The sequence below is a fragment of the Spermophilus citellus genome (assembly GCF_964194105.1).
Source record: "Spermophilus citellus genome assembly, chromosome: 2".
NCBI lineage: Eukaryota > Metazoa > Chordata > Mammalia > Rodentia > Sciuridae > Spermophilus > Spermophilus citellus.
In genome coordinates, this window is record NC_138183.1 from 8419633 (window position 1) to 8437112 (window position 17480).

A 17480-nucleotide genomic window follows, 5' to 3' on the forward strand; every position below is an offset into this window, starting at 1 on the left:
TGGGGGAAGCTCTGGAAAGTCCCCTTTCATTTCTGCCATAGAGCACCCCCACAGCGTGCCAGGCTTCCTCTGCAGTTCCCAGCACACAGCCAAGGAACTGAGGCTTAGAGGCCAGGGGGTCCCCGGGAGACGGAGAGCATAGGTGGCCCTGACCTCAGGCCCTGTCTCTAAATAAAATATAAAAATCAATATACATTAGGGACTCTAGAGAGCAAGACATGTCACAGAGACCACCCGTCCTGCATGAGACCTCTAGTGGCCTCCTCAGAGCTCACAACCTCCTCAGGCCCCAGGACCCCTTGAGGGCTCACCAAGGTCGTCTTCACCAAACGCCCTTAGGCCTCTGTTAAGCCCATCACATCCTCCAGAAGTCACCCTAAACCTGCAACCAGTGCAGGTTCCCCCGGACACCGGCCCCACTGGATGGCCCCAGTGCCACAGTGGCCCCTGGCACATGGCTTCTTTAAGGCTCCATGAGCCCAGACTCCCTCCCTGCATATCCCCACCCCTGCTGGGAGGGAAGAGGACCCTCTGCTTCAGAGAAGCTGAGTGCTGCCCACTCCTGCCCTCTTCCCTGTCCCCCTAGAGGGGCTTCCTCTGGTAGCTGGGTCTCTGAGGGCACTTCTTCTCTCCTGGTTCTCCCTTTACCCTATCATGGCTCATCTCCCACATGAGAAGCCCCTTCACCCCCTTGGGTCTCAGGAAACGGTTGCCGAGGTCTTTGTGGTGAACTCAGGGACACACCTTCATATTTTGTTTCTTAAAACTGGTCAGAAATCATCTCTGATGATGTCTTTAAAAAGCTAAGTGCTAATTATTTTTCTGAGTAGAAAAGAAAGATTTGGCCATTGTGGAAAATCTGGAGAATATGCAGGTGAGACAAGGGACAAAAGTCTCTCAATAACCTACAACCCAGAGACAATTAAGATGAATGAGATGGTGCATGTTTGCACACACCCATGTGTGTGCATGATTCATTTTGTTCCTTTTTAAAAACAAACCTCTTTTAGGATAAGCTGACCATGGGGACAATATTCTTGCTCTCACCTTAGTGCCAACACCTCCCTCTCCAGTCAGACACACAGCGCCTGCCCCACTGCCCGCCTGACTTTCGGCCCTTTCCCTTCTTCACTTCCCTGAGCCTGAAGGTGGCTGGAGACCAGCCCAGTGTGAGTCCCTGGCCCCCACTCTCCAGCTCATTAGGCCCAGGTTGAAAATGTCTTTCAAGAACACCTCCCCACTCCGTGGGCTGCGGGGCTCTCATTCTACCTGTGGCCCCCATGGATCAGGGCCGACTGGTATAGTCACAGAGAAAAGCGGCCCACCCTTGCCCTGCTCCCTAGTGACAAAGACCATGGCTCAGGAACACCACCTGGCAGTCCTTCTGGGCCCTGAGGATAGGGTCAGGCCTTTGGGGCAACCAGGGACTGAGGGATGACCAACTGACCCCTAGCCTACTGCTCCTCCCCAGCCCCACAGGCCCTTGACTTTGCTAGGGCTGACATGGATGAGGGGACACAGGGTGGGGAGCACAGAGGAGGGTGTCTTTCACTCCCTGTCTCCTTACTCCACAGTCCCAGCAAGAGCAGGTGCAGTGCCTCTACAGTGGTCCATGGTTCCCCAGGCACAGTGTGGGAGTTCTTGAAGCCGGACATTTCAGGAACACAGCAAGGTGTGGCCTGGCCTCTGACTGATACCGAGGACCACCTCTGAACCCTTCACTGACAACATCCATGTGTGTAGACTTGAGGAAGGTAAATTCACAAGACCACGTCAAATGATCTCCCTTTTGGCAGACAATAGGAATTCTCCTGCTCACCTGTTTATGGTGGCATTAATGGTGATTTGGATGTACTTTTGAAGCTGTGTGTGGTAGGGGGTCTCTGGCTTGGGGCCTCTTTGCCTTTTACTTGGTACCTGGCTCCATTTCTCTTCATAGACCAGGCCAAGTCTATCACCAGGCCTGGGGTGCTGGGGGACTTGGGAGCTGGTCAACTGAATGTCATGGTTCCTGAACTTCAGAGAGACAGGTCAAAATGCTGCTCCCTTGACCTAGCCAGACCCCTTCCTCTCTCTCACCTTGTTATTCTGAGTGGGCCAGAGTGGACACCCAGAGGTCAACTCCTCTTTAAAGAGGAGGAACTTGTGGCCTGGGGAAAACTGGGAATGGAGGGAGGACCCAGGCTAAGCACTGGCTGCCTGAAGATAAGCAGTAAAGGGACCCAGGTGGTGACACACGACTGTGAGGGAACAGCAACACGGAACAAGGATGTTCAAGCTGTGAGAGGAAACTCTTCCCCTGGAGCCCAGGTGCTCTCAAGGAAGCAGGAGCAGAGGATGGTACAGGGTAGAAATAGGGACTGGTGGCCTGGCCACCAGGGCTGGAGAGTGGGAACAGCTGGCACCTGAATCATCAAGCTTGCATGAGGCTGGGACATCATAACTCCACTGGCATCTCCTGAAGCAAGTGGACTCCTGTTCCCCACAGCCAGGAGGGTTTGGCCAAGAGCTAGGTCACAAGACAATGAGAAACAGGTCACCCTCCCTGCAGGGCAGTTTGAGGGCCCTGGAGGCAGGGATGGGTATCTGTGTGGATACACCAGCTGGGAGCCAGTGCTCAGAGGAGATACCACCCCAAATGCACCTGCTATGGATATTCGATGGATAGTGACTGAGACGCTGTAAGATGCTGCAGCCCATAGCGCTCAGCCCCCGGCCAGGACCTGCACCTTCTTCCCTCCTAGCAGCTCTGTGTCTGCTCAACACCCCTCAGGGTGGCCCACCGTCAGCAACCATTGAGGGTTCTGGCAGGGAGTCGTTGCCTAAACAGCTACTAAATGAATAAATGAGTGGATGGAGGAATGAGCCAGTGAAGGAATGAAGGAAGGAACTGGGAGGTCTCTGTGGTGCTATGCTGGACCTTGGCCCTGTGCCAGTTTCCTATTTGCTGTCCTCCCATTGGCCTGTGTCAAGGGGAGATGCTGGCTTGTGTGTCATCCTGTTTTTCAAGGTATCACCAGGAGTTTCTGACTGAGTCTGACTGTTCTGGAATATGCCTCTTGGCCCCAGGCTCTCCTTTCCAGTGGCCAGGGTGGGTTGCCTGAGCTCCCCAAATGGGAACAGAGCAAATGTCCCTCCAGGAGCCCTGCGGGGAAGGCAGAGAGAGAGCCTCTGAGCGTGCATGGCCTCCTCGCTCCCTCTCCCTGCCCCCATGTTGGGGCTCACAGACACACTGGTGACATTGGGCCAGTCCCTATAGCTGTCACTGCCAGTCTTCAGGCTAGGTGGTGGGGCAATGAAGAGGGGGTCCTCGATAGCAGGAGGGTATGGAGAAGGGTCATCTCTGCCATTATCAGATGAGTGTGAAGCGGGCATGTCACCTCATCTCTCTGCATGCCCCATACAAAATGAGGACAGCACACATGCTGCTGTGGGGAGCACTGAGGCTACGTGAGTCCACATACAGGCCCAGAGGTGGCGGCACCTGGGGAGTGCCAAGCACAGCTCCTGACCATGACAGCCCCTCTGCCTGGAGGAACAGCTAGATGGGAGCGACCTTCCCTCTGGTCACTTTATGATCATGGGGGCTCAGGCAACAGAAGCTTCAGCATCGGAAGCGGTGTGTGTGTAAGTTGTGTGCACTCACATATGTGTGTGTGGTGCAGCTGCCCACATACACGTGGAAGTGTGTGAGTGTGCATGTGTTTGTGCATGTACACGTGAGTGCACATGGACAAGTGTCTGAGCTGTGAGGATGGGCAGGGTGTGCAGATGCGGGTGGGAGTGTGACTGTGTGTGCAGATGTGAGGACACCAGGGAGAACTCTGTGGCAAAGCCCCTGGATGCTGGCGGGGGACCCACCCTGAAGGACAGTGAAGGCCTACCTCTCTGGGACATTCTTCATCACTGGATTTCCTCCTGCCTGTCCTCAGACCTTGTGTCATCAAGGTGACTTTCACCTTCAGCAGCCCTGCAGACACCCATTAACAGCTTCCTAGTGGTCCCAGAGCCCTGTGCTGGCCCAGGAAGCCTGGGTGTGTGGATCATGTGGGTGATCTCCTGAGTGGGAGGCTGGACACCCCGGCAGACAGGCTCTGCACAGGAAGCCAAACCATGTGCCAAGGGAGCCAAGAGGGTGTGTGGCAGGGGTGGCCTCTTCACTGTCACCAGTGCCCAGTAGGGTGGTATTCAGTAAATGCCAGGCCCAGGGTCCGAGGACGTGTGGGTGCAATACTCTTAGAGTCCACCAGGCGGAGCCACGAGCCCATCTCAAGACTAATCAATTCTCCAGCTTCCAGTTTCAAGAGCTCACATCGCAGACCTGGTCTGCTGTGGGTCTCCTGTGGCTGGGCTGGAAGAAGTGCTCCTGGGCTGACTCCAGGACCAGAGGAGGAGTGGAGCTACACAGCGTGCGTGGGTCAGGACCTCCACACACTCCTGCTCATTCCAGCTGATGAGCCACAGGCCACCCAGCACAGGCACAGCAGTGGGGCAGGGCTGTCCCTGCCAGAGCCTGTCTCCAGCTCCCTGGGGCCTGAGGTGGGATAGGAGGGAGGCTGTGCTGAGGCCACACTCACCTTTCCAGCCCTGAAGACATCTCTTCACTAAACTCTGAGCTCTCACTACTGCCTGGAAAAGGAACACAGATGAGTGAGTGCAGTGGCCTCGCAGAGAGGGGGCTGTCTCCCAGGTCACTGGGCACAGGCCCCTGAGCTCGCCATGGCTTCCAGTCTGTGGGCAACAACCTGATGTGAGTTTTTGTTGCTATTTTTGGCTCTGATCTGGGAGGGCTGAAAGAACCATCCTGTCCCACTGTTCCCCAGGCGGGGCATCCACTGCCTTCTCACTGCCTGCCCTCAGGCCTCCCTACTGGTTCAGGGGACGCAGGGCTGGCACACCCTTACCTCACAGAGGCCATGTGAGCACTTCTACCTGCAAGGTCAGGGCTGAACTAGATGCTAGTCAGTGTGGCTGACTCACATTGGCCTGAAGTCTTGAGGGAGTGCCCCTGCTGACCCCTGGCCACGGAGAGAGAGACAAGGTCTGGACTGTGCCCCTGTACCATGCTTGTCCTCCCTGTGGGCCTGGACCTGGGTCTGACTGGGACACCCTGCTTCTGTACAGACCACGGGAGCCTCTCCAAGGAGAGATTTTTTCCTGTCACTCAAGCATCCACACATCATGCTCTGTACTTTCTCAGACTTCAGATGCTCTGAGGGTCGAGCTCTTTGCCTGAAAGAGCACCTAGCCAAGCAGCCGGAAGGAGCAAGGAAGAGTCCTTGGCTCTCATGTGGAGGGTGGAAAGATGGACAAGCCTGCTCTAAGCAGGGCACGTGCACACGTGGCCACTTACTCAGGGACTTTCAGCCCCAAACAAAAAAACATTTTGAGTTCCCTGACTTGAGGAGCCAGAACCAAACAACCTCGTGATCTCCCCCTGGACGCTGGACAGCACAGCACCTCACTCATCTTCTGCCTCAGGAAGAGCAGGCCTTGCTCAGGCACCACTCCGACAGTTTCCTGGATATTAAACAGCTGTTCTGAGCCCAGCTGAATACTCTTGGGCCCGCATTTGCCAGAGCGTGCTCTTCAGAACCCCTCTCCTGCCACACACTTCAAGGAAAAGGGGTCCGTGAGTGGAGTCTGGGAACCCATAGGCTCTGAGGGGTCCCTGTGAGGGGTCACAATGCTGATGAGCACAGTAAGGTCCCTGGAAGAGCCTGCTCGCCTTGTTTAACTGGTCTTTCCTGGCACATGGCCAGAAACCTTCTTCCAAGGCACACCTGTGAGCGGGGATGCACTGTCCCGAGCTCTCCTCCATCCCTGCCGGTTTCCAAACAGGACGATCTCCTCCAATGACAAGAGGCAGACACAGAAGTCTGCTTGTCACAGACTTCTGGGGATGGGAAGCAGCTGCCCCCTGGACTGACACGGCCGCAACCTGAGACTGCCCTTATTCCCGAGTTCGCGGGATGCGAGAGTCCTGCCTGGGTTTCCTGTTGCCTGGTTTCCTTGCTCCTGGCCCACTATCCTATAGTCTTTGCCAGATCAACTCTCTGTCCCACCAGACCTGAGAGAACTCCCTGATAAGGGAAGCAGACAGACACACAGATACACCGGCCACAGAAGCACAGGCAAGCACAGGCACACTGAAAGGCAAGGGCCATTGGAGAGGGCACTGGTCTGCTGGCAGTAATGACAAGGGGCGTCCACCTTGCCTTCAGCTAACCTGGGCACCAGGAGGATGGCTCTGTGACTAGAGCTCAAGGCTGGCCTCAGCCCTACTTCTGTGTCCCCTGCCCCAGCCTCAGCAGTACGATTTCTATCCCCTCCATTGATATGAGCACCATCTCTGGCTGATGCTCAGTGGTGCAATCTCATCCCCGAAGACCACATTTTTGTCCTCCTTCATTTGGTTTCTCAGCATAAAGAGAAGTACCCAACTGACAACCCAGTGGCCCATCCAGCTGCCACCCCAAGCAGCTTGCTTTGCTTTGCCCTGCAGTGTCCCGACTGTAGCTCTGCCTGGGACACAAGTGCTACAGCAGCAGCAGCCAGGCTTTGGGCGTTGACAAGGACTCAAGCGTGTGCTCAGCTGCTTCTTCCACCTGCCCACCACACTCAGGGCTACTAACAGCAGGAGGACATTGGGGCTCTTCCTGAAGCCCTGGAGGCTAGGAAGTGGAGGCTTCCTGGCTCCAGGGGATTTCTGCAGGGAGCCACCTCTGAAAGGGTGAGGGGCATTGGGTTCCCTGGAGCAAGGTGCTACTGGGCGTGGCACAGTGACAGAGACAGACACAGAGCACACGCCGGGCCTGTGGCCCCCTGCCTGTGGTGTGCAGGCTGGAGCGCTTACCTAGGGAGAGTCCATTGGTGACGGCGGAGGAGGTGAGGGTGAGGCCCTTGCGGGGGCTGCGGGACTCTAGGACACTGTCGTCCAGAAGGTGCCTGGCTTTCTCCGATGGAAATGTCGCACTTTTACTCTCAACTACACTCAACTGACACATCATACTGGAAATGGAAAGGAAGAAAGAAGGCAAAGCTCCTTATCTGCAGGGTAATGGTGGCTGCACCTGCTCTGGGGGCGGGAGTCCAGAGTGCAGCCGCAGGAATAGGCTCTGCCCAGAGCTGCGGACAGTCCGGCCCTGCCCTCTCATGGCATGAACTTGGGCAAGTCACATCCTTTTCCAGAGCCTCAGTTTCTCCATCCATCTACGGCGACTAACACTGCTTGCCCTGCCTGTCTCTCAGGATGAAGATGAGGCTTGTGAGCGATGAGGCCGCTCGAGGAAGGCGCAGTGGGCATGGCCAGCATGGCTGATCTGGAGTCACCAGCACCTGGCCCGGTCCTGGCTCCAACACTTCCTCACCATTGCAAGGGACATCACCTTGTGACCCTCACTGGACTTATTCTTACAGCATGCATAATAATAGCAGAGGCCTGCGTGGCTCTCAGTGACCTCGGCCTCACAGGTGTGTGGCAGAGCATCTATGGAGGGGAAGGAAACGCCAGGTACCCAGAGAGCGACCCTCTCTTCCCTCAGCCGCGGAGCTCCTCCAGGCTGGGCTGGGACGGAGCCTTAGTGGTAGAAGGAAGGAATGTAGGGAGGACAGAAGGTGGGCGGGTGGGAAGGAGGAGACGGGAAGAAAGCAGGCAGGAGAGAGGGAGGGAGGGAAGGATGGACCCATCTGACCAGGAGTCTGTGCCCAATGCCCAGGGGACACAGGCATGACTGTTCCCAGTCATGCTGAGGACCTACACGTCCCCCAGCTGTCGGCCTCATAGGACAGTGAAGAAGACGCTATGAGGACAGAAAACTGCTCTGGGGACAGTCGCTGGTGTCGGCCTAAGTGAGTTGATGACTTCGGGCATGTTCTCTGGAATCCCACCATTGCTCCTCTGTCCTTTCTCCATTAGCCCAGAGTCTGGGACCCCTGTGAATGGCACACGGACTGTGCCACCAGGGGCTCTTTCTGAATCCACACCAACCTCAGGAGAGTGGGCTGGCCACAGACCCAAAACCCCCAGGATGGGGTGGGGAGAGGCCCATCGGGCAGGGCTCTCCCAGCATTCCTGCAGCCATGCCTGCCAATGCAGGCCAGTCTGAAGGCTGGGGGAGGGCTATGCAGTCACCCACTTGTTGCCCAGGCTGTGGCTCTTCCTGTGTCTGGGGACTGGTGGCGTGGGCAGGCTGCCGGCCACAGACGCATCAGGACAGGTGGGCCTCCGGCGGAACCTCGCCGAACTGGAGCCTGCAGAGGGGCCTGTGAACAGAGCAGAGGGAGGGCAATGGGAGTGGGTGGGGTGGTGGCTCAGGGATGGGAAACCCAGGTTTGGGGTGAGGCCCTGGCCTGGCTGTCCACATGCACTTGGGCCTTATAGCTCTTACTGGTCAGATGCTGACTTTTCCCTCCCAATGTCATTGACTCCCAAGGCTGATAACCCACTGCCAGGATGGCCTGGGTCCCCCTGGGCACAGGGCCCACTGGATATCTGATGTCTCAATTCCTGCTTCCAGGTGGCATCTGAGAGACCAATCCATAAAAATGGAACTAGGGGAGCACGACCCTAAAGCAAAGGTTCTTGGCCTTGACTTTGCAGAGCCAGAGGGGTCTAGGGAAGGCCTGTCAGTTGCGGGGACTGAGACTACATCTAAGCTTCTGTGCATTTTATTGGCAAGGGGATCCAGCTGGTAGGATGGATCTTTAAGGCTTTCCTTCTTAAGCAGGGGATGTGTCAGAACCACCTGGAGAGTGTGGGCTGTCCCTGAGGGCCTTGTGTTCTGCATAAGCTCTGCAGTTGGCCCCGAGGCACCCCTGAGGAGGACCCTCTGCTTTAAATGCTGGGACCCAGGCAGGCTCTGTGTGGGGGAAACAACTCGTGCAATTACTCCAAAGAGGAAGAAGAATGAAAACCATCCTGCTGTGTTTTGCTTTTGCAGTATTGCTGGAGAAGAATCCAGAGGGTGGAACTGCCTTGTTTATCAGCAGCCGTGTGAGGATTATAGTCCCACTGCCTGAGTCACACAGCTCCCACCCTGGTGCACAAAAGTGGTTTCTAAAGGTCAGGCTGCACTGCTCCTCCCTCTGAGGTTTAAGTGGAAGCTTAGCGGCCCTGGAATGGAGCAGAAATGATAACGATGCTAACTGATTTGGCACTGTAGCCTGGTGCAGTGCTGGGTGCCAGTCTGCCATGCTGCAGGTGGGCACACTGAGCAGACCAGAAGGTGGGGCTTCCAGCGCTGCCACCTGCTGGAGGCAGGACTGAACCCAGGCGTGAGGCTCACTGGACAGAACACAGGGAGAGACCGTATGAGGGATCTGGGGAGCAGGTGACTCTTCTCCTTAGGAAGGAAGGGGGAGGGCCTGGTGCCCACTGTGCAATAATGAGCTGGCATTGTCCATGTCCTGGCTCGCAGACTGGCTGACTTCTCTGAAGTAGGTTCTTTTGTCATCACCACTTTAGAGGGAAGATCAGAGGCACACCAGGGCCACAGGCTGGAGGGTGCTGCAGCCTCCGCTGACTGCCCAAGGCCTGCCCACTCTTGCCTGGCTCCTTCTCACTGGGTCCTGCTGTGCACAGGACCCCACTGACTGGGCAGCCCCATTGGCTGTCTGATGTACCAATTCCTGCTTCAGGTGGCATCTTGAGAACAGAATCTGATGGACCACAGAATCTGTGTAACAACAGAACCACAATAACCTCTGCATGTAGTTCCTGCTTGCTGGCTGGCTTCCCACTTTGAGCTCTCCAGAACTCTGGACCTGCTTCCGTCTCTTCTACTCAACTCTCTACCCTCCGTCCAGGACTAGGCCCGGATGTGCCCCCTCCCCTTTCTGCTATGGAGTCTTGGGAGGCATGCCTGGCCTCAGATGCCCCTCAACCAGCTGGGGAGGGTGGGCGGGGGCCCCAGCGGAAGAGCCCGTAGCCTCCTGGGCCAGTGTCAGAGCTGATCTGCTCTCCCAGCATTGGGTTGCGGCCACTCCCCCGCCCCCTGCATTGTTGACCAATAGCCTGAGTCTGACATGGAACCAGAAGAATTTCCATTCAGCTGGGACCCAGATGGGGGGGCTCTCTGCCAGTAAGTGACACCCTCTGCTACCGAAAGGCCTCACGTTCCTGCCCCACCAAGCCTGGGGTGGCCCCCACGTGACAGTGCCAGGGACACTTGACTTCTGGTGCTGTTGTAGAGCTGGGCAGCTGGCAAGTTTGTTTGCCCTGTCCTCGGGCAGGGGAAGGGGCAGGATGGGGGTGGTGATAATGAGCTGGGGTTCTGTACTTCATAGCAGAGTGCAGTCCCCACTGCCTGGCCTGATATGGCACGGATGGCTGGAAAAACTGACCATGTGGCTTGACTATCTCAGAGGATTGCTCTATTTTTCCTCAGCATAATTTTTCCATGAATAATCTTTAAAGCTCTTTAAGTGGCTGTTTCTTTAGCAGTTTTATTGGAACATATGAGAACTGACAGTCTCTGTGGGGAACGAGATATTAAGTGTTGAAGAAAAAGATCTGGTTTTCATTACATTTCTCTCAAGAAACCAAAACACTGTCCAAAAGACCACTCATTGATTAGAAGAGAAAAAACCACAGGGCCTTCTAATAATGGCCTTGGAGTGGTTGGGGTAAAGGATAATGAACACTGATGACAAAGGACTTGAGATCCGGAGGTGGCCAAGCCTGGACTCCCACCTGTATCTGCACTTCAGGCTGAGCAAGGGTCTTGGGCAAGTCACCTCACCCCTCTGAGCCCTCAGGCTACATCTACAAAACAGGAATGGTGATCCTGTGCCTGCAGCCTCCCCGGGAGGGGTCAACCACACAGTAACCTGCCTTCTGCTCCCATAGATGTTTACTGCTCCCTGACCTAGGGGCTGCCTCTGGGCCAAGCATCAGAGCTACAAAATGGATTAGAAAGATGATGTTCTGCTTTTATGGGATTGGGAGTCAAGTGTGGGAGAGGTAACTGAACCCAGGAGAGACTCCTGCTTTGACAGGAGAATGAGAATAATCAGTGTAGCAGGAGCATCATCTGTACCAGGAGTGAAACACCGCCACCATGATGGCGATGGTGCTAAATGCTAACATTTATTGAGCACCCCTGAGGTTCCCGAACCCAAGATAAATGCTTGGTTCACAGCATCTATTTATTGCAACAACACTGTCATGCAGGTACTATTGTTATCTCAATTTGACAACGTGGAATCTGAGGGTCAGAGGGTTCAATAACCTGCCCAGTTGAGCAGCTGGCGAGTGGGAGAGCTCTGGCTGCTGCATTTGAGAACCCAGAGGGAGGACCAGAGAATCCTGGAAAATCTAACATCCCAGCTGTTGCAAGAAGAGCTCCAGCGTGAGCAGCGACGGAGGCAGAAGGAGCTGCGTGTGCAGACTCAGGTGACGGCAGGCTCCAAGGAGCCTGGAGATTCCCCAGGGGAAGGTGCTCTGGCGCCCTCAGACTCCCACCCTAGGAAGCCCCTGCTGGCTGGAGAGCAACTGGATGTGGCCAACTTGAGGCTGCAGGTGGGGTGGAGAGGTGTGGCTGAGAGGTATCCAGGAGGTGGCCAGGTAGAGATGTAGAGGGAGGGAACCCAGAGTTACCCTCCTGGAGTGGTGCCCTGCACTCAGGGGGAGGTTTGAGGGATAGTGAGCAGGCCGTGTGGGGCTGGTGTCTGGAGGCCATTGGCTGGCCTCACATGGCTGCTGAGGAGGGCCTGCTCTGGGCTGGGGAAGCTCTTTCCCACGGATTTCAGGCTGCCTCCGAGTGCTGCCCTGGGCCAGCGCTGTCCTATTCCAGTCTGCTTGAGGGGCGCCTTCCAAGTCTTGCACATGGGGAATTAATGGGAGGCAGCTGTGACAGAGGGGAAACTACTTAACTTGGAGTCACAAGACTTGGGTTCCAGTCCCGCCTGAGTGACCCATCTGAATGGGAGGCTCTTCCAAAGCGGGTCTTTCCTCACTGGAGGAGGAACGACCATGTGCCATTGGGAGCTCCTGCCAGCACCGTCCTGGCTTCTGGTGTGCAGGGCGGACTTCTGCCCAAGTGAAGGCTCAGTGTCCTCTGTTTCCTGCTTGCCTGAGTAGATAGTCCTGTTCCCAGACTGAGGACTTGGGCCCTTCTGGGTCTGCTGGAGCCCTGTGGACCCCTTACACAGAAAGTCTCTGAGTGGGTGGTCTGGGGCTGTAGCTCAGTGGTAGAGCACTCGCCTAGCACATGCAAGACCCTGGGTTTGATCCTCAGCACCACATTAAAAATAAATAAAATACAGGTATTGTGCTCATCTACAACTAAAAAATAAATATTAACCAAAAAAAAAAAAAAAAGAAAGTAAGTCTCTGAGTGGGTTTCATGGAAAGGTCTGGGAACTGATCACACACATTTACTTCCACATACATTTTGTGTTTCTCAAACATGCAGCTCTCACAGGTCCTTGCTGCAAGCCAAGATCAAGCTTATACACCACACAGAAGGCCACTTCATTTCCTCTTGAAAACAGCATCCAATCACCCCTCGACTGGGCTTAGATTATGGCCTGCTCTCTGCACAGACAGAAGGTGCAGACTCCCAGGCCACAGGGAGCCAAGGGAGCCTGGTACCTGTGAGCCCCTAGCAGGACAGTGAGACTAGGCAAAGTGGGCTTGAGTCTTGGCCCCTCTGTTTTTTTTTTTTTTTTTTTTTTTTTGGTGCTGGGGATTGAACTCAGGGGCACTCGACCACTGAGCCACATCTCCAGCCCTATTTTGGATTTTATTTAGAGGCAGGGTCACACTGAATTGCTTAGCACCTCATGGTTGCTGAGGCTGGCTTTGAACTCACGATTCTCCTGCCTCAATCTCCCTAACCGCTGGGATTATAGGCATGTGCCACTGCGCCTGGCTTGGTCCTTCTTCTTGACGTTGACATGACCAACTCCCAGCCCGTGAGCTCCTTGTGTGGAAGCCCTCTGCCATTCTGAAGACAGAAAAGGTTTCCAGAGGGAGGAGCCTCTGGAGAGAGGCAGGCCCTTCCCCATCCCTGGGCTGCTCTCTTCCTCATCAAGCAAAACTTGGGGTTGCCAACAGACCACTTGGAACCCAAAATGTCTCCTCCTGGTGGGAGACCTAGGGGGCTCCCAGTGCCTTATCAGGCCTGAGGATGCCAATATGGCCACAGCCAGCGGACAGCAGTGGCCACAGGAGGGCTAGCTGTGTGCTCAGGTCAGTCTGGGAGGGTAGGCCTCCCGTGTACCAGGGGGCCCTGTGAGGAGAGTTGGCATGACATCGAGGGCAAGTAAGAAGTGATGGTGGGGATCTACTCGGAGGGGACACAGAAGTGGCTGCAGGGGTCCCTGGAAAGGATATGCATGTCTCTTGGTCAGGAAAGGTAGAGTCTCTAGAACACTGTGCCAGTTCCCAGGAGAGGGACAGGTGCACTGACCACTACCTGGAAGTCACAGCACCCTACAGCAACAGCATCCACTGCTCTGACTGTGTCCCATCCTAGGCTATGGTCAGCAAGTAGAGGAACACAGGGAAAGGAAGCCACACTGCTGCTCTCTTGCCACAAGCACCCAGGCCTGAAGAACCCCAGTCAGGGCAGGGAAAAGAGATTTAGTGCCAGTCAGGTATAGAGTTCTGATTCTAGTATCTGAGGACCAGTGGACACAGTGGCTGGCTCCAAGTGCCTACAGGAGATGCAGGGATGTGCCAGGCAGTTTCCTGGGCAGGTGCTTTTTTTTTTTTTTGTACTGCACAGGTGCAATGGGCAACAGGGACAGAGCCCTGAGTGCTCCGGGGCCCTCACTCACACCCTGCTTTTCCCACGTTAGATACAAGTGACACACCTATCCAGGCTCCTAGGCTCAGCAATCGGCTCTGCCACTTCTTTGACATGTGAGGCTGGGTGAGCCCCTGGCATCCTCACCTACAGGATGGCCCACATCACAGGGAGGTGTCAGGGGCACTGAGTGGGCACATGGCAGTGATTGGGAGGACAGGGATGGGGCAGTAGCTCCGTTTTCCTCCTGTGAATTAGCTGGGGTGCTGTCCACATAGTCCATTACTGCTGCCTGAGTGGTAGGGTCTCCCTCCGCTCTCCTTAGGCCTGAGCAGGCCTTGTGGCTGCTCTGATTCACAGAGTGAGGCTGGGTCATGAAGACCCTGCCATGCAAGCTTCCTTCATGCCCTCCTAGGACATTCATTCTGGGGACAGCCAGCTGGCCCCAGCCTTGGAGTCTGATGACTTAGAGGCTGCCATACTGTGAGGAAGCCCAGCTGCTATGGAGTGGCTGCAGCCCCAGCCCAGCAAGCACCAGGCATCTGAGTCATGATATCTCCAGGTGTCTTCAACCCCAGTCTGACTTTCTGAACCATGGATGTGTATTTGTCATAAAATGTTTGTTTTGTGACCCTGGCTTCTGGGGGACACGGCTGATAAGTACCTGAGTAGGAGCTGGGTGAGGGCCATGGGCCCCTGTGCAGTGCTGGCAGGTCTTCATTGGAGCCTACCTGGGAGGGCTGAGAGCACTCCCGTGAGGCAGAGTGTGCAAGCGCCATGCGTGGGCTTCCCAGCACCTCCTCAGAGACTCCCCTAGTGACCCTGTGGTGAGAGACTGTGGTGTGAAGCATTCCTGTTCCCAGGAAAACCAAGGCTTGGAGAGATTAAGCCAACTGCCAGGGTCCTACAGTCCCCAGGTGCTTGAGTTAAGCTCTGAACCTCCGTCTGGCTGGCCCTAGTACAGGGCTTAGTACCAGGTGATAAAACCAGGAGACAGAAAGGTGCATCAGAGAGCAGTCCTGAAGTGCAGGTGCAGACTGTGGAGGCCAAGGCTACCCTGGACTCTAGTCCGAGGACAAGTGTCCTTTGGGAAAGCCATGCAGAGGTGGGGCCAATCTGAAAATGTCCTAATCAGTTCCAAAACCATGAAATGTGCCTTGTTCTCTCTTAGGGTGAGTGTTCTGCGTGAGTTTTTCTCTCTAGGAAAGTAGTAGTTCATTTATGTAAGCCAAACATTACATGAGGGGGAGCAGGGGTTGGAAGATGTGGCATTCCTGGCGTTTTTTCCTCCACAGACCTGGAAACCGAGGTTTCTTCATCTCCTTTCTCACAGCCTATTTGTTGGAAGTGCATGGCCATTCCCCAGGGGTGGAAAGTCGGGGACAGCCCTCTCTGGGGTCTAGGGGCCATCCAAGGAGCCAAAGGAAGGCTGCAGCTTAGAGACCACTTTTGATTATAATTAAGCTCCTGGAGAGGCTGCGGACCGTGGCTGCTATCAATGCCTGGGTCAAGGCCTCCCAGGCCCCGAGGCAGAGGAGCTGGCTAGAGAAGGATTAGAGCGTGCCCCATCCCGCTGCTGGCCATCTTGGCCTGCTCACACTGGCCTTCTTTTGATTACGAACCTGCCAGTTCTTGCCCTTGATTTTGCTGCCTATCTTCCCCACCACATGTGAGTGTTAGGGGTCAGGGTCTTGCCTTGCTCTTGCTGGGCAATTGGCCTATAGCATGTCTGAATGACTGCACAAGAACATCTGGGGGCCTTTCCTAGGCAGGTGTGGGGATGTCTGACTGCTGGAAAGAGCCCCAGTGGAGCCTAACCCCCCTCCTGAGTAACGAAGGGAGGCTACGTTCCTCCCATTCCTGGGACTGCATGAGGCACATTCCAGTTCCTGAGTCTGGTCGGGCTCCTGCCACGCGGCTCAGTCTAACTGCCAGACCCAGAGAGGCCTCCCTGGAGCTGCCTTTCTGGTCCTTGCCTCTGGGGGACCCCTATCTGGCCCTGGCTATAGCAGCACACCCCTCTCTGTCCTTTGAGGTGGCGAGGGGGAAGTTTGGGCCACTGAGCGTTCTTCAGCCTTCAGACACTCCCCAGCCCTCTGGTGATCAATGCAAACCTTCACATACTGCTTCCAGGGCTGAAGCCAGGGATTTGGAAGACGGGTGGAAAACACTCCTGTGTGCTGGCTCCCTGCACTGAGTAGAAACTTGCCAGCATCAGCACTTCCCTGGAAGGCTATGCAAAATCAGTGGTCAGCCCATGCTGGAGCTGCCACCAAGACTGGGTGCCAGGAGCTCCAGGGCTGGGCTGAGGGGTAAGGCAGGTGACTAAGGCATTTACCCAGGGTCCCTCTGTGCTGGGCTGGTGGAGTTCTACACTGGGCCCTCTTTCAGGGGGCTTTTAGTCTGGTGGGAAAAATAGACATGGGACAAAGGAGCCCAGGGATGACTGGAAGGACATATAGTGCAGGAGAGGTAGAGTGCTGGCAGGAGGGTGCAGCATGGGGCTGGGGGCCAGTCATAAGGATTCTAGGCTTTGTAGGTCACAGGGGCTCTGTCCACCCACTCATCTCTGCCATTGAAAGCAGACAGGCAATCTGTCTGGGGGTGGGTGTGGCTGTGCATCCTCCTATGCAAAAATCAGGGTGAGCCAGCTTTGGCCCACAGCTTGCTGGCCCTTGTGAGATGGCACCTGACCTGGTTGGGGTGGAAGCTGGGGAGGCCTCCCTGAGGCAGTGCCAATTAGCTAAAAGCTGAAGGCTGATTCAGTGACAGGCAGAATCTTGGTGTTGACAACCACAGCACCAATGACAAAGCTGCACCTGTGGGTCTGGTGTGTCAGGCTCCGCAATGCTTCACACACATCACCTCAGAAAGTCCCCATGACAGCCCCATGAGGGACAAGTATGTCAGGCCTACTTTACAGATGGAGTGTGGGTTACAGAGCATCTCACAGGACAAAGTTGTCTGGGGGAGTATTCTAGAACAGGGAGCAGGTGGAGACCAGACCAGCCCTAAGAGCTTTCCCTTAGACACATTTGCCAGGGGCCATTTGTCATGGGAAGGCAGTGAGCTTGGAAGATGTTTTAATGGTGGGCTCAAGGAAGCCCCATGAGCTCCATGAAAATCAAGCCATGGCCAACAGTGACTTAAGTACCTTGAGGTGTAGACAAGAGCATCTCGCAAGCTCTGAGGAGCAACCATATTGCCCTCTGCCAAGTTATCAGAGGACCAGGGTGCTAGGGTATGGTCCAGCTGGCAGGATGGAGTTCAGAGAGGCCGGGAGACAGGGAGCTGGGAATGCAGCCCAGGGACAGGGCAGAGGCCTTGCAGGGTGGGGCTTGCAGAAGGCTGCAGTACTGCCCAGCCCTGCCACCCCATGGCTCTGACATGGGAGAAACTACACTGGATGCCTTCCAAACATGGTCCTGGTCTGACATTCTAACATTCCTGGGATGATGGTTTTACTATCCCATTTTATAAGTAAGGAATTGAAACCCAGAGGGGTGAAGTCACGTATGTAAAACTGCAGTGGTCTAAATCACAGGTTAGTGTGATCCAGAGATCAAACTAGGAGAAGTGCTGCTGGAGATCAGCCCTGGTCACTGAGAGCTGGCTGGACTGTGACTAAAAGGTAACATGATGAAAATGACAGTGAAGCCACCAACACCCAGGCAGAGTACTTTACGGGCCTGACTTATCAGGAATTACGACAGCTCTACAAGAGTG

General features: G+C 55.4%; 1 protein-coding gene across 6 annotated transcripts in view; it reads right to left on the reverse strand.

Moving 5' to 3' along the window:
* Positions 1-17480, reverse strand: part of RALGPS1 (Ral GEF with PH domain and SH3 binding motif 1) — a 271882-nt gene that overhangs the window by 20116 nt on the left and 234286 nt on the right. For all 6 annotated transcript variants that reach the window (XM_081281958.1, XM_081281959.1, XM_081281955.1 and 3 more), the window contains 3 exons: positions 8139-8265; positions 6857-7011; positions 4578-4629 (listed from right to left, as the gene is read on the reverse strand). In XM_081281958.1, coding sequence (XP_081138084.1) covers positions 4578-4629; positions 6857-7011; positions 8139-8265 — 334 coding nt within the window. The remainder of the gene's footprint in view (positions 1-4577; positions 4630-6856; positions 7012-8138; positions 8266-17480) is intronic.